Source organism: Coregonus lavaretus (assembly GCF_964263955.1).
Source record: "Coregonus lavaretus genome assembly, chromosome: 9".
NCBI classification, from domain to species: domain Eukaryota; kingdom Metazoa; phylum Chordata; class Actinopteri; order Salmoniformes; family Salmonidae; genus Coregonus; species Coregonus lavaretus.
In genome coordinates this window covers 7,013,189-7,028,861 of record NC_139996.1, presented here as the reverse complement: position 1 = coordinate 7,028,861, position 15,673 = coordinate 7,013,189, and the positions used below count along the sequence as shown (strand labels likewise).

Genomic DNA, 15,673 nt, shown 5'->3' with positions numbered 1-15,673 from the left:
CTCCTTCTCACACGGTGTGTTCTGTTGCCTTCAATTGTCAAATATGCACTCAGTGTGTCAAAGTAATAAAACTAACAAATGTATTTAGTAAGCTACCTCTAACGGGAAAAAAAAATATAATGTATTATTAATCTTTTTGCCGCAGGTATTTAGCAAAGTTGATCAAATACACCTGCAGATACAGTAGTGATAAATACAACACAACACAATACAATACAGTACAATACAGTACAATACAGTACAATACAATACAGTACAATACAGTACAATAGCAAAGCTGAAGAGATTTGTGTTGGTCTTTCAGTACTACATGTATGAGCTGCCTGTTGGCGGGGAAGTCCAGCCTCCCAGCCATGTTTGCCCATTCGCTATCGTGGCTTTCTCCTATTGGGATACCAAGACACCCGCATCAGAGGAGCAGGAGAAAAGGTAAACTTCCCTCTTTCCCCTCATGGGGTTTGTAACAAACAACATTATGCTCAATAGAAAATATTAGGTGAAAAGGAACTAAAGTGTTATTGTTATGATTAATCCCCCCCCAAAATTGTCTCCGTCTTTTTAGTGAGGAAGAAAAACCAGGTGAGCAATGAACTGATGGCTACTTATCAATGTGTCTATGTCTAGTGTGTTATCGATATGAATTAGACCTGTTGTATTGTAACACTGGTTATGGTAATCATAATGGTAATGGAATACGATTACAGTCTTTCACTACTACCCGTGGAGGGGCCAACTCCAAATCAGCTCCCAGATCTACCATGTGGGTCTGAAGTCCAGCACAGGACCCCTGATCCCAGCTAAACTGTAAGTTCAATGCTACCCTGTGAAGGTAGCACGGTCACTCCCGATGCTATGTCTTAAAATTATATTCTATATCTCTCCAATTGACTTGATGTGTGTCGTGTTCAGTAGGGCACACCATAGAAAAACGTTAGGCAACGGAAAAACAAAAAACAAGTTTCAGTAACTCCCCGCTTTATTCCGTTTTCTTTCATGTGGTAACAAAACCTGAAAATGTCACATGAATTATACTTCCTTCCTTTTTTTTGATTGCAGTCCAACAATGATGGCAGTTGACAGAGCAATTCAAATGTCAGATCTGAGGCAGAAATTACCGAAGGGTATATTTGAAACCTGCTTCTCCGGTGAAGGTACACTCATGTTCATGTTTAAAATGTAAATGTACTCAAAAGGGGTTTCATTTTTAGGTGTTGCTCATCTTAATAAAGATGGAACAGTTTATTTATTCATCTTTGACAACACACTTTATTGCGTGTGTATGGCTCAGTGGTAGAGCATGGCGCTTGCAAAGCCAGGATTATGGGTTTGATTCCCGGGGCCACCCACATGTTAAATGTATGTATGCATGCATGACTGTAAGTCACTTTGGATAAAAGTGTCTTGTTAAATGGCATATTATTATATTAGCTTTGTTCTTTACCATGGAATGCTGAATGTCTAATGATCACAATTTTTTTCCTGTATTTTGTCTTTTCTTGCAATAAACTTAACACACTAGGAGTGCTTTATTGTATTGAATTGTACTGTTTTTCAGTGTCTCTGGAAGGAATGGGTTGCAGTCTCTATGAGCTAGTGCCCAGTGAGGCTGAGGACGCCTCTCTCTCTCTGGTCACACAGGAGCTCAAGGAGAAAGACCTGGTGAGCCTTCGTTGTTTTTAAAGTCGGCTCACAGACTCTTGGAAGAACGGAATGCAGTTCATTGTTGCCTTGTCAGACTTTGATTTAAATAAATAAAAATGGTTTTTTACTAACAGGCCCTCACAATACAACTGAATGATCGTGGTTTTCTGATACTCTTACATTCATCTCACTTCCTCACATATGAAGGTAAGACAGAACCTGTATACACAACATACTGTATTTAGATATATTATAGATAGAAGCTAAATATCTAACATTACATTATAATGGTATATTTCCAGATGCTGGGTCCAAGAAGCCAGAGGTATTGCAGGGGATGTTTGTGTTTCCGGACTCCAGAGCTATACATAGAGGTATTAAGGCCCTTGTATACAGTAGTGATTTTATCTAATCTTTTGTAATGTATCCTTATGTAATGATTTATTTTTATTTTTTACCACAGACACCAAGGTCTGCTGCAAGAAGCCCTTCCTCTCACCAGAGTGCCTCCAGGTGGTGCCGGCACTGAACTACGCAGAGACCGAGGTGGAAAAGTGCCTCCCTTCACAGAGCGGGGAGCTACGTGGTTTACTAGAGCAGCATATCCAGAGCTACGTTTCCCTCATCCACCCTGGGCTTACCATCAGTCCATCCAGGGAGGCCAGCATCTTCCCAGATCAGTTTGATGTTCCCGATGCCCTCAAATACCTCTACTCTGCCCCCAAGTGGACTGAGATGGGATGGAAACGTCTCAAATCTTATTTCCACCAGCCGGGCTCCTTCGAGCTCTCGGTGTCCAGGGCCACGGAGCTTCTGGTGGCAGGGCGAGAGGAGCGAGGAGACGAGCCGGATGATGACGTCTACTACTGTCTGTCATCTCCAGAGGGGCCCCCCATGAGTCCTGCTAGTCTGGGTGGCCCAGAGGAGCAGCAGTCAGGGGGAGAGTCCCCAGGAGACACAGCTGACACAGCAGCAGACTTTAGTAAAGCACCTGCAGTGTCTACGGAGGCCTTCGAGAAACCTGGTAAGACTATGGAAGACAGTAATGCGCCGGACAAAGGAGCAGACGAAGGGAAGAACTTGCAAGAAAGTTTGCCCTCTGATCTTACCAAGCCTGTAATCCCTGCAGAGGACTTTGGGAAACCTGGCTTGAACAAGGCAGACAGTAATGCACCAGGGACAACTTTGCTTCCAAAGGAGGTGCAGGAGGAGGTGCAGAAGGAGCTCCCCTCTGATCTTTCTCAGCCTGCTGTGTCAGCAGATGACACTGGGAAGACCAAGGCCGACTGTAATGCACCAGGGGTAGGAACAGAGGGTGAAGGGACAAGTTTGAACCCAGAGGAGGTCCAAGTTGAAGTACAAGAGAAGGTGCCTTCTGATCTTTCACAGCCTGCAGTCTCTGCAGAGGACTTGAGGAAAGCTGACCTGGCAGCGTTGGGCAAGGCAGACTGTGACGCACCAGAGGTAGGAGTAGCGAATGAAGAGACGAACTTGCACCCGAAGGAGGTGCAAAAAGACATGCCCTCTGGTGTTTCACAGTCTCCAGTCTCTGCAGAGGTCTTGAGGAAACCTGGTCCAGCCCTAACAACCAAGCCCAACAGTAACACACCAGAGGCAGGAGTAGAGGAGAATGTGAGAACTTTGCCTCAGAAGGAGGGGCAAGAGGAGTTTCCCTCTGATCTTTCCCAGCTTGCAGTGTCAGCAAAGGCTTTTGGGATAGCAAGTATGAGAGTGATGACAAAGGCCACAGAGGTGACAGGGGGTTCAACCTCACCTGCATCAGGTGACCTCCCAACATTGTTAGTCATCACTGCCACTGAAGGAACTGCAACTGTTTTACCTCACAATGAGAACCTTGACTTGATCAACACAGAGTCCACCACAAATAACTCCTCCAGTGCTCTAAATGCGGAACGTGGCAAGGCCAATCAGCCTTCAAAACCCCCAGAGGTCAGTAATTTCCCTATATCTGATTGGAGGAAACGGCCAAGGAAACGTCATAGATTTAGCGGATTGGGTAAAAGGGTCTTGAGGTCTACGGTGGCTGACTTTGAAGAGAAAGAAAAAGAGGATAAGGAAAGGATGGATGTAACCCAAGATCACCCATTGAAAATGCCAAGAGAACTGATGAATTTGATCCAAGATCCCCCATTGAAAAAGAAGGAAAGGATGGATGTAACCCAAGTTCACCCATTGAAAATGCCAAGAGAACTGATGAATTTGATCCAAGATTCCCCATTGAAAAATAAGGAAAGGATGGATGTAACCCAAGTTCACCCATTGAAAATGCAGAGGGAACTGATCAATTTAATCCAAGATCCCCCATTGAAAATGAAAAGCAAGGATTTAATCCACTATCACCCATTGAGAAATAAAGAAAGTATGGATTTGATTGATGACGACCATCCATTGAAAAAGAAGACAGAACGGTGGGACTTGAAGGCAATCATCTCCGAATGTGGTAGAATTTTTGTCCCTCACGGTTCAGAAGTTATCGCCAAGGATATAGATTCTTTGAAAGTTAAGGGGAAAGTGTTAGATCACAAACAATGTGCTGACGAGATGATGGTTGAAGCTTGTATCAAAGTCCCCCAACCCATAGAAACAGGAGATGGACCTAGCCTAGAGTTGAACAAGTCAGACAAGAGCAAAGATTTGCCCATAGGGATGTTAGACAGTAAAGACAGTCTGCCAGAGGTCAAAATGGCTGATCTAGGCAAGATGGCCTCTCGGAATCCCTCAGAACTGGTCCCGAACAAAGACACGGATTCTCCTTCCTCAGGAAAACACAAAAAGAAGCGTCAATATGTCGCAATATCCCTCAGTCAACTAAAGACAGTTCTTTCAAGAGGGGGAAAGAGGAAGAAACCCATCAATCCTGTTTCAGAAGATCAAACATCACCCTTGAAGAAGAAAAGCAAGGCTGATACTGGCATGGATGAAACGGAAACATTTAATTTGAGTAACATCAACAAAGCTAGCCCGGACAGAACCACAGGTGCTGTTGAAGTTGCAAAGGAACAGACATTTGGCCTAGACCAAAAGTTTGCACTAGCATTGGGCTTGACTCCTACGGAGTTGCATAATAATGCACACAAATCTCCAGAAAAAAGTGATATTCCATTAAAGGAAGATATTCAGAGCAGACTGGGCCTGGTCCCACCTCAAGCCACATCTGGCCAAACGTCTGAGGCTTTGCCCAGCTCACCTTCAACAACAATCCCCTTGACAGGTCAGATGAGACCATTCAAAAAGAAACACATGCTCGCAGACTCCATGAGGAAAAAATGTAAGTTTATTTTGGGAAGTCATATGGTCATAAACCAAATGCTAAATTAGATAGCAATGTTCTTCATCTTTGAGTTGTGATTACAGTTAATATATGTGCTGAAATGTTGAAATATGCTGAAATAATCCAGTTGTCTTGAATTCCTGATGATTCTGTTTCTATATTTCCTTTTTCATCTGAACTGCAAAGCGGCATTCTGAAGTAATGTGCTAATAGCCTCTTGCTGACCTGGTCCCAGATCAGTTTGTGCCATCTGGCCAACTCCTATGGTCATTGTAACGCACGTGGCAAGACAGCACAAACAGATCTGGGACCTCTTGCCGCCTCCTCTGCCTCGTCTTGCTGTGTGTTGTTTGCCCCCCTATTGCTGCGGTCCCCCAGTTGAACATAAAGTTACATTTATTACAGATCATATTTAAATTAGGTTCAGTTGGTTGGCAATGATATTTCTTACCATTGCAAGAAATAAACATTATCAGCTTTAAAAAAAAAAATATATATATATAAAAATTAATCAGTTTCAAAGATCATCTTTACTAATCCATTTGCATGCAGGGGACTGCTTTACAGCTACTTAGGTATTAATCATCACCATGCGCTACTTTGTGTTTTTGTTTTCATGCCGTTCCTTCTGTCTCTTTTGTCTTTTCTTTTGTTTCTACAGGGTGGTTGCACTATCAAACACCAGCTTCTTTAGAAAGTGAGAAAGTAGCTATATCCTCCCAACTACTGACACTTGACCCGGATGTCAGGCGTGTTGACCCGGATGTCAGGCGTGTTGACCCGGATGTCAGGCGTGTTGACCCGGATGTCAGGCGTGTTGTCAGTAGGGGTAGGCCCCGCAAAGGTGCCAGTGCTGCATCATACACACCTGCAGATTCTCTGACCCTATTGGCCGATTTGGCCCTCAGTACCAGTAATGACAAAGTACTGGAACAACAGTCAAAAGACCCAAAGGCTCTTGAGAAACAAGATGGCCGCCCAAGTTTGGTGATAAGTGACAACAGTGTCAAAGATGGTGTCTCTCCTCATGAGCCAGATGGTGAGCCAGAGTTTGTCCTTCATGCTCTGCTGAAGCACCCTTCTGCTGCTAGGCTTAAACTCCCCTCTCAGCCTCCGTCACCCAAGGGGCTGGTGGTGGGGAGTGGGGAGCGGGTTGTGTTAGTCTCACAAGAGCATTCATACTCACTACCACCATCCTCTCTACTATTGGGTTTGTCAGGTTCAAGCCTTGAAGTCCCCATTTCGGAGGGACTTCAGCAGCATCGCAAGGATATCTCTGCTGACGGAACTCAAGCACTACGGGCCTTCCTGTGTCAGCAGCAGGACCAGAACAGGAAGGAACCCGGATTGACTCCGGAATCCCTGAGCAAAGGAATCGGATGCAGGCAGAAGTTCCATCGCTTCCGGCGGTTCATTGAAAAAGATGGCTCAGTTCAAGTGACAAGGCTGTGGATGGAAAACTATGACTTTAGTTCAGACAGCAAGTTTACCAACGACCCTAAGGATAAAACAGTTACTAGAGCGCTACATGGGTATGTACTTACAATCACTAACTTCAATACTAATGTCTTCAGTTTGATTAGTTATGCATCTAGTAGGTAGAAGAAAGGATAAGTGAAGAGTTTGCTAGAGACCAAAAGCTGAGACTATATTACTCACAATTGTTTGACTAGAATTGCTAAGTATGTCCCTTCTCTTCATCCCTCTCTGTACAGCCCATGGGATTTTGACATTAAGGACACAAAGGAACAGGTTCAGCTCATTATCCACATGTGGATAGGTCTTTTCTACAGCAGGTCCACTGCTAGGTTCTGCCGGGCAGACTCAAGTCTAACATGTTTGGAAGAAAAGGATTCTACAGAAGTGGCTCATGGAATGGTACCAGCCCAGGTTCCACCTGAGACCAAGACAAGTTCCCCTGCTTATATAGCCCTCTCCAGGATACCAGAACCTACAGTTCTGGACCTTAGTAACATGGGTAAAAAAGAAACACAACCTTTAAGCCTGGAACCTGAGGTATTGGACCTTTCAATGAAAACAACCTCAACTGTGCTAGACTCTCTAGACACAGAGTCTAAGCAGAGAATAGAGTTAAACAATCCTCCAGTATACCTACCAGCAACTGGCCTGCACAAGGAAACCATCTCTTTTCCAAAACGAAGTACAGGTGTTGAGTTAAAGGTTGGAAAACAAATATATTATATATTTAAAGCACAGATGTTTTCAACTGAATCTTTTGTAGACATTATATATATATTTTTTGCAATGATTAATTGTTTATCTTGCTGTTCTGTTTCTCTACAGGTTTACAGAGACTGTGTGGAACTGGATGATGATGATGATGAAGACTATGAAACCAACAACCATGAGAATGACAGCAAGGGTACCCTCCAAAATGGTGTGTCCCCTTACAGAACAACTTTGGAAAGTGATGGATCGTACATACTTTTGTGTGAACAGACAGCAAGTGTGTACATTCATCAAGAAAAGGTCCTGGAGACTCAAAGAATTGCTGAGGTTTTGGATGGCAAAGACAAAAAGGAGGAGGTGACGGGAGATGGAGAACAAAACGCAGCAGGTCTTAAAACCATGGGCTCTAAAGATGTCGATAAGGTACAACAACTGAAAGATAACGATTTGGTCAAAACGATGCCATACACAGAAGTGCAGATGGATGGTGATGCTGCCAATATGGCTGACACAGTTGAGCGTAACGCAAATGAACCCAGAGATGGGGCGCACGTTGCCATCTGTGATGGTAGTGAGTCAAAAGCAGAGATGCGCAAAGTAGATCACAACGTCAAGGATTCTGTTGAAGCCGCAAAACCAGAAGCAGTGCATGTTGGGAAAGATACCACAAACAAGGAAATCGCTAAAGCACAAACTGCTGTGCATGTTGGGAAGGATTTCACTGATAACGATAAGGCACTCAAAGCAGTGTACAGTGAAAATGTTCCCAGAGACGATGGAAACACCAAAGACCAGGTGCAAACTGCAATGCAGGATGGGAATGATACCAGAGATGAGGCCCTACCAGCGGTGAATTGTGGAGAAGATTCAGGAGATAAAGCTCGAGCTGTGGTGTGTGATGGGAACACGTCTGTGGCTGAGGCACCACCAGAGATATCACATACTGAAAATTATTCCCAAAAAGCAACACTGACAGTGGTGCATGGTGGAAATGATCCAAGAGCTACGACACTACCTGTGAAATGTAATGGCAAGCTGTACATAGATGAAGAACCCACTGTAGTGCATGAAATAAATGGTTTCACAGATGAGGCACTACCAATGGAGCAGGGTGGGGATGTTTCTGTTGGCACTACCAGAGAACTGCCAGAGATGCACAGTGAGATTAAATGTAAAGATGAGCTACTGCCCACGCAAGTATTTCCAGTATGCGATGGGAACATACCTTTTGTAGGCGAGTTTGACACACTCATTCAGTCCAATAATGTTTTAGGAGAGGCTAAACGTAAAATAAATGAGGCTGATGTCAATGTAGAAACTAAAGATCAGGAAAAAGAGTCAATGCAGGGTCAAAGTTCAACAACATTCCCGCCAGGGTCCCAACATTCTCAAGACGAGACATCAGAAATACTGACAGGCCAGGTAGAAATACCACCGATTCCCAGAGAAGACATTGCACACACAGAGGTTCTACATTCAATAGGTGAGGCATCAGAGATAGAGCGAGGTCAGGTAGAAATGCCATTTATTGGAGTAGAGAAGGATAGCAAGGATATCACACACACACACACAGAGGTTCTACATTCAATAGGTGAGGCATCAGAGATAGAGCGAAGTCAGGTAGAAATGCCATTTATTGGAGTAGAGAAGGATAGCAAGGATATCACACACACAGAGGTGCATGATACTCACCCAAGTCAGAACGAGACACTGATCACAGTCTGTGATAGGGCTAATGTGTTATCAGGTGAAATGCTAACAAAATTAGTTCCAAAGGGAACGGAATCTGTCAGTAGATGCCCAACCCCTACTGTGGATGAGGTGCTGGATGGTTACATCCCCATTCCTGACATCTGCAGTGGCTCCTTGGCCATCTGCGATGCCTATGGGGACAGCAAACCCCTCAGCACTGGGGAAGGTCACAGCAGATGCCCAACTCCTACAGAAGACGAGACACCTTTCGTTCCAGGATTTTCTTATGACCACAACACACCAAAGACTGTTTTGCTGCCCAATGCGACAGACACCAACACTCCCAACCTCGATAGTGGTCTTGCGCTCATTGAAAATGAAAAGGCTCATCATGAACCACATGAACCAAGTCTTAGTCTATACAAAGCTAGGGCTGCTACTAGGTTGCACGAGCTGCGTAAATCCAGCAACAATAACAAACCAAATAATCTGGAAGCCATTGATAATCAGTTCTCTCAAGTATTGGCTGATCCCCGCAAGAAGCCAATCGCCACTAGCACACCTCTCAACACTCCCTCAACTTCTTTCAAGGAAAGAAGCGATTACGATCCATATTCAAATGTGCGACTTACCGCTGTTGAACCAGACCTGTATGCTCATTCACGCTCTTACTCGTCTCCCATCAACCAATGCTCCTTAACAGAGAAAGCCGCCTTCTCTGTGCCATCAATCCACCCTGAAGTTCTATCCAATGAAACGACAGAAATAACGTTAACTGGGGACTTTAGTGAAATCGCTTTAGAAAGAGAGACTTGCTTGAGTCCTGCCTCAAGTGAGCTCATCCTACAGTCCACCTGTCGGAGTATTCCAGTGGCCAGTGGACCTACAGCAGCTTCTCAGAACCTTTCAGTGCACAGTTTTACTCAGCCCCAGCCACAGAGCCAGCAACCTGCCATGGCTGTGAATCTATGGAAGAGTGAGGACAGCAGAGGACAGTACAACTGGGAAGAAGGACAAACAGATATTGACCCTATGTCTTCAGATGTTCTAGAAAGCAAACAAACCGATACCCCTGTCTGCTCAAACACTAATGCTCACCCTTATAACACACTGTATGCCACAGAGATGAGACAGATTGCAATTTTGCAAGATTATGAGGATGTTGTGGCAGATGATGATGTTGTGGGTGAAAACGAGGCGCCTTCTGTAGATCAAGACAACATTGAATCCAGTTTAGAGACCAATTGGATATCAGATGACCAACATTTAAGAAGTAAATCCCGGTTGAATAAAACAAAACTTGACTTCATCAACTCTTTACGCCAGTCTCAGGAATGGGAGAAAAGTGAATTTGATGAGGTTTTGGACTTCAGCAAGCAAGGCACTTCCTCGTCGGTCACCTTCCAGTCTGGAGAATCAGACAAAAGACTTTGCCGTATGGAAGAGAACCAACAGGAGTGGTTAAAGTATTGTAGGGCTAAGAGGAGTGGCAGCCAGATGGATATGACCGAGGAAGAAGACACCTCAGTGGCAAAGCCAAGCTTAGTTACCATTTTGGATCACAAAGGAAACAGAATCACCTATGAAAACTATCCCGTTTTGAAAACTACAGCAAGCATGCACACACGGACAGTTCCTGACTCTAACAGACGGGGCTCGAGCAGTTTTCTGGAGTTCTCGAAGAGGTGGGATGGTACACATAACGCTGATGAATCTGATCTCACTCAGTCATCTATGGATCTGGAGACCCTCATCTTCTCAGAGAAAATGAACCAGATTCTAAAACGTAAAAGGAAGAGTAGCAGCAGCAGGTACAACCGATCGAGACACCGCAGGTCAAACGTAGAAGAAAGAGCTTCCACCTGTAGCCCGGCTGTGACAGTGCGCTTCTCCAGTCTGCAGGAGGATCAGGACGGCTCTGAGGAGCACTGGGAGGCGATACCGTCACTTTCAGGGCAAAATATCAGAGTGGAGATGCCCGAAAGGATGGCTATGCCTGAAGAAACAGATAAAGAACATCAGCATCTTAAGAAACTCTCCTATACAAAGGGCAGTGAGATGACGCATGTAAAAGTTTCAGATCTGGTTGTGGATAGTTTCAAGGCATACAATGCTATGATGACTGAGGTCTGCGCAGGCAGAAAGTACCCATCCAGAACTGAGAGACTCAAGAGGGAAGAAGCAAAGAGAAACAGTTCGCCAAAGTCTCGACCCCCAGGCAAAGACAAAGACTTCAGTGGGCAGATGAAGGAGGACATGTATGACAGCCTGCATGATAATCTGAACTCTGTTGTGAGGCAGTCATGTAAGAACAAGTTCAGGTTCTACATACTGGTGACATCATCTGACCCATTCTTCAGAGAGACAAAGGTAAGATGAACGTAGTAAACATGTTAGCCTGGTCCTGGATCAGTTTGTGCCGTCTTGCCAACTCAACTCAACATAGGCTATGCAGCGCAAACAGATCTGGGACCAGTCTATGAAAACCATTAGTACAACAATGAAAGCCAAACTTCATTCTTCCGCCATGTTTAAAAACAAGCATTCTATTTTTGTAGGAGCTGTTAGAAGCAGAGGGCCACATTGCGGTAGAACAGTCTCAATTCTGCCTTGGAAAGGATAGTCCATCGTGCCCTCTACACATCATCTTAAGGAACGAAGATATTGCTGAACACATTTGTGAGGTAAGACTGTCATACCATTGTAGACTTATAAAAGTATCCCAAACTCCCGGATAACCAATCCAGGTTCGAAATCCAGCCTTTTGAGTCAGTATACGTTGTCATTTGGATATTTCTGTTTTACCCTCAGGTCCCTCACTTGCTTGAGTTGAAGAAGTCTCAGAATGTGTTGTTTGCTGGTATCGACCGTCCTGATGACATCGTGAACCTGACCCACCAAGAACTCTTCAGCAAAGGCGGTTTTGTGGTGTTTGAGGGAGCAGCTCTGGACACACTGAGTCTCAGTATGGACACTTCACGATTTGCAAGAGACCATATATAGAAGTGCATTGTCTACTTTTCATTATGTTTTCACAATGGTCAATCTCTACAAGCAACTATGATGTCCCTAGCCTGGTCCCAGATCAGTTTGTGTTATCTTGCCAACTCCTATGGCTGATGTTTGGCATGAAAACAGATCTGGGGCCAGGCTATGATGTCCCCTCCCAACATTGCATGGATGTGCGAGTCGCTGAGTAACTCTCTCGCTCTCTCTCAGGTAACATTAAGAAAATGTCTGGTTTCCTGGAGGGGCTGAGTAAAAAGGGGAAGTGGAAATGGCTCTTGCACTACAGAGACAGCCGGAAGCTGAAAGAGAACGCACGGTAAGCTTATTCTTGCACTTGTACAAACTGCTCTGATGCTGCTGATGGTCATTAGTAGCCTACCAAACTTGCTAACTGCCTGGTACTCAGCAGTCTATTCTCCCGCTAATCACTCTGACATCAATGCAAATGTCATCGAAAATCAAATCAAACACTTCATGAGATCCCATGAGCTCATGTTGTGCAACAATTCTATAGGCTATGCAATTGCGTGAGAAAACAAGAGTTTTGATGGCCTCTTATAAAGAGGAGTATCCCATCAGCTTTCTATAGGCAAGGCCTACTACACTGCTCAAAAAAATTAAGGGAACACTAAAATAACACATCCTAGATCTGAATGAATGAAATAATCTTATTAAATACTTTTTTCTTTACATAGTTGAATGTGCTGACAACAAAATCACACAAAAATTATCAATGGAAATCAAATTTATCAACCCATGGAGGTCTGGATTTGGAGTCACCCTCAAAATTAAAGTGGAAAACCACACTACAGGCTGATCCAACTTTGATGTAATGTCCTTAAAACAAGTCAAAATGAGGCTCAGTAGTGTGTGTGGCCTCCATGTGCCTGTATGACCTCCCTACAACGCCTGGGCATGCTCCTGATGAGGTGGCGGATGGTCTCCTGAGGGATCTCCTCCCAGACCTGGACTAAAGCATCCGCCAACTCCTGGACAGTCTGTGGTGCAACGTGGCGTTGGTGGATGGAGCGAGACATGATGTCCCAGATGTGCTCAATTGGATTCAGGTCTGGGGAACGGGCGGGCCTGTCCATAGCATCAATGCCTTCCTCTTGCAGGAACTGCTGACACACTCCAGCCACATGAGGTCTAGCATTGTCTTGCATTAGGAGGAACCCAGGGCCAACCGCCCCAGCATATGGTCTCACAAGGGGTCTGAGGATCTCATCTCGGTACCTAATGGCAGTCAGGCTACCTCTGGCGAGCACATGGAGGGCTGTGCGGCCCCCCAAAGAAATGCCACCCCACACCATGACTGACCCACCGCCAAACCGGTCATGCTGGAGGATGTTGCAGGCAGCAGAACGTTCTCCACGGCGTCTCCAGACTCTGTCACGTCTGTCACGTGCTCAGTGTGAACCTGCTTTCATCTGTGAAGGGCACAGGGCGCCAGTGGCGAATTTGCCAATCTTGGTGTTCTCTGGGAAATGCCAAACGTCCTGCAGGGTGTTGGGCTGTAAGCACAATCCCCACCTGTGGACGTCGGGCCCTCATACCACCCTCATCGAGTCTGTTTCTGACCGTTTGAGCAGACACATGCACATTTGTGGCCTGCTGGAGGTCATTTTGCAGGGCTCTGGCAGTGCTCCTCCTTGCACAAAGGCGGAGGTAGCAGTCCTGCTGCTGGGTTGTTGCCCTCCTACGGCCTCCTCCACGTCTCCTGATGTACTGGCCTGTCTCCTGGTAGCGCCTCCATGCTCTGGACACTACGCTGACAGACACAGCAAACCTTCTTGCCACAGCTCGCATTGATGTGCCATCCTGGATGAGCTGCACTACCTGAGCCACTTGTGTGGGTTGTAGAAAAGTAAAATGTGGACAGTTCTTCTAACATCTTCAATATGCACCTAGGAATTCGATAAGAAGATGTCTGTCTTCACTTGTAGCCTACTTAGGAGCTGCAATAGATGCCTGTGAGAAAAACCCGATCACGTGACGGGCATTGGCTAATAAGAATTGAGATATCTGAGAGCCATGTGAGTGAGAGGTGCTTCAGAACACACAGCCGGGGAGAAGGGAATTGTAATTATTATATTCAGCCCAAGGGCACAACGGCCACTGGCCGCAAAAGGCATGGATTCTTTTAGGGGGCATTACGGACACACTAGGGGGATGCCACCGGGAAATTCGAGGCATTATCAAGTGCTTGTCAAATTGTGAATGAGAGACTGATGAAGTGTGTACAGTCTGCGCAAATAACTAAGCAGAGCTCATGCCTTTCATGTGACTTTTTTCAAATCATCCTTAGAATGTATTAAAAATCTAAACATATAGCCCAAAGTTTGTATCACAACTAAAGTTGCATAAATAACTCTAAATTAAGCATATAGGAGGACCTGTTTATTTGTTAACCGCTCAACACAGAATAACCGCATGTGCGCACTGCCTCAAATCGTTTGGAGAAAATATCCTTTCTATTTATTCAGCTTTGTTCAATTGTATTCTTCATACTATAAAATAATGCAGCGGAATTCTAAGCAATTCTTGTCTGCTATATGAACTAGTGTAGCCCACAGCCATATGGCATAGCCAGATCAGGGCCTAACATAAGGACAACTCAGAGTATGCTATTCTGTTCTTCTGAAATAGACTACATTTTCTTCATATCATGTTTCTTTAGACCTGTCTAAAATAAATAATGGATTTTGTTGTGATGGTGTAGGCTATATTACATGGATTTATTAGACTTTTTTTTAATGTAGATGTTCCAAAGGTCTGCACCAGTGGCTTGTAGGCTATGCATGGAAGCCAGGAGATGCTACATGTGTTTATGTTAATTAACGGTCAATTACCGTGAGACCAGCAGTTATTTGCTTGACAATCACGGCTGACAAAATGTAATGACTTGATATTTTAGAGAATTATGTAAATGCCACAGATGTCGGCTCAAGCAGAAATCCCCATTAAAAGTCGATTGCAGTGCACAGATCATCAAAGACACTGCATTTCATTTAATCTCTGCCAAAGTAAATATTTCTATTTTAAGGGAACTAATAATCCCGTAAAGATCCTAACTAACCATTAGAATTGTTCATTACACTTTTTATTATTCTGTTTGCAAAATTGTATTGTTTTACTTTAAAGTGTGTTGCGGTTTTAAATGGACTTTAAAATTAAGTTTTATTTTATTTGGATTTGATACAGGTCTAGGGGCAGGTAGTCAAAGACTCTGTACAAGATTCAAATCAAATGCAGAGTCTTTGACTACCTGCCCTAGACCTGTATCAAATCCAAATAAAATCAAACTTAATTTTAAAGTCCATTTAAAATCGCAACACACTTTAAAGTAAAACAATACAATTTTGCAAACAGAATAATAAAAAGTGTAATGAACAATTCTAATGGTTAGTTAGGATCTTTAAGGGATCATTAGTTCCCTTGAAATATAAAATGGACTTTGTCCAAGATTCAAATCAAATGCAAAGTAAACTTTATATTTCAAGGGAACTAATGATCCCGTAAAGATCCTAACTGCTCGTTCCTCCCTCTACAGGTCTAGTGCTGAAGCACAGGGCAAAAAAATCTTCATGGACGTCTGCCAGGAGGCTGGAATGGTGGAGGTCTTACCCTACCACGAATGTGACGTCATTTCAAGGGAACGACCCAACTATCTCCACTGTCTAGTTCGCCTGCAGGTCCAGAATGTATCGGCTCGTCTACCTGTATTTATAACTGGTGAGATATCAGAATTTCCTATACAGCATTCGTTAAGATTACGTATGTAGCTAATAAATATACTGAACAAAAATATAAAAACGCAACATGCAACAATTTCAAAGATTTTACTGA

General features: G+C 44.2%; 1 protein-coding gene across 7 annotated transcripts in view; it reads left to right on the top strand.

The window, feature by feature from the left end:
• The window catches only part of LOC311135101 (uncharacterized protein), a 29,282-nt gene that overhangs the window by 11,734 nt on the left and 1,875 nt on the right, over positions 1 to 15,673 (top strand). For 5 of the 7 annotated variants that reach the window (XM_084168969.1, XM_084168968.1, XM_084168971.1 and 2 more), the window contains 15 exons: positions 305 to 429; positions 563 to 579; positions 705 to 804; positions 1,057 to 1,151; positions 1,556 to 1,659; positions 1,776 to 1,848; positions 1,944 to 2,015; positions 2,105 to 4,930; positions 5,595 to 6,465; positions 6,649 to 7,114; positions 7,238 to 11,185; positions 11,374 to 11,499; positions 11,627 to 11,780; positions 12,035 to 12,140; positions 15,378 to 15,559. In XM_084168969.1, coding sequence (XP_084025095.1) covers positions 305 to 429; positions 563 to 579; positions 705 to 804; positions 1,057 to 1,151; positions 1,556 to 1,659; positions 1,776 to 1,848; positions 1,944 to 2,015; positions 2,105 to 4,930; positions 5,595 to 6,465; positions 6,649 to 7,114; positions 7,238 to 11,185; positions 11,374 to 11,499; positions 11,627 to 11,780; positions 12,035 to 12,140; positions 15,378 to 15,559 — 9,265 coding nt within the window. The remainder of the gene's footprint in view (positions 1 to 304; positions 430 to 562; positions 580 to 704; positions 805 to 1,056; positions 1,152 to 1,555; positions 1,660 to 1,775; positions 1,849 to 1,943; positions 2,016 to 2,104; positions 4,931 to 5,594; positions 6,466 to 6,648; positions 7,115 to 7,237; positions 11,186 to 11,373; positions 11,500 to 11,626; positions 11,781 to 12,034; positions 12,141 to 15,377; positions 15,560 to 15,673) is intronic. The other 2 variants (XM_084168972.1, XM_084168973.1) reach the window with 2 other exon arrangements.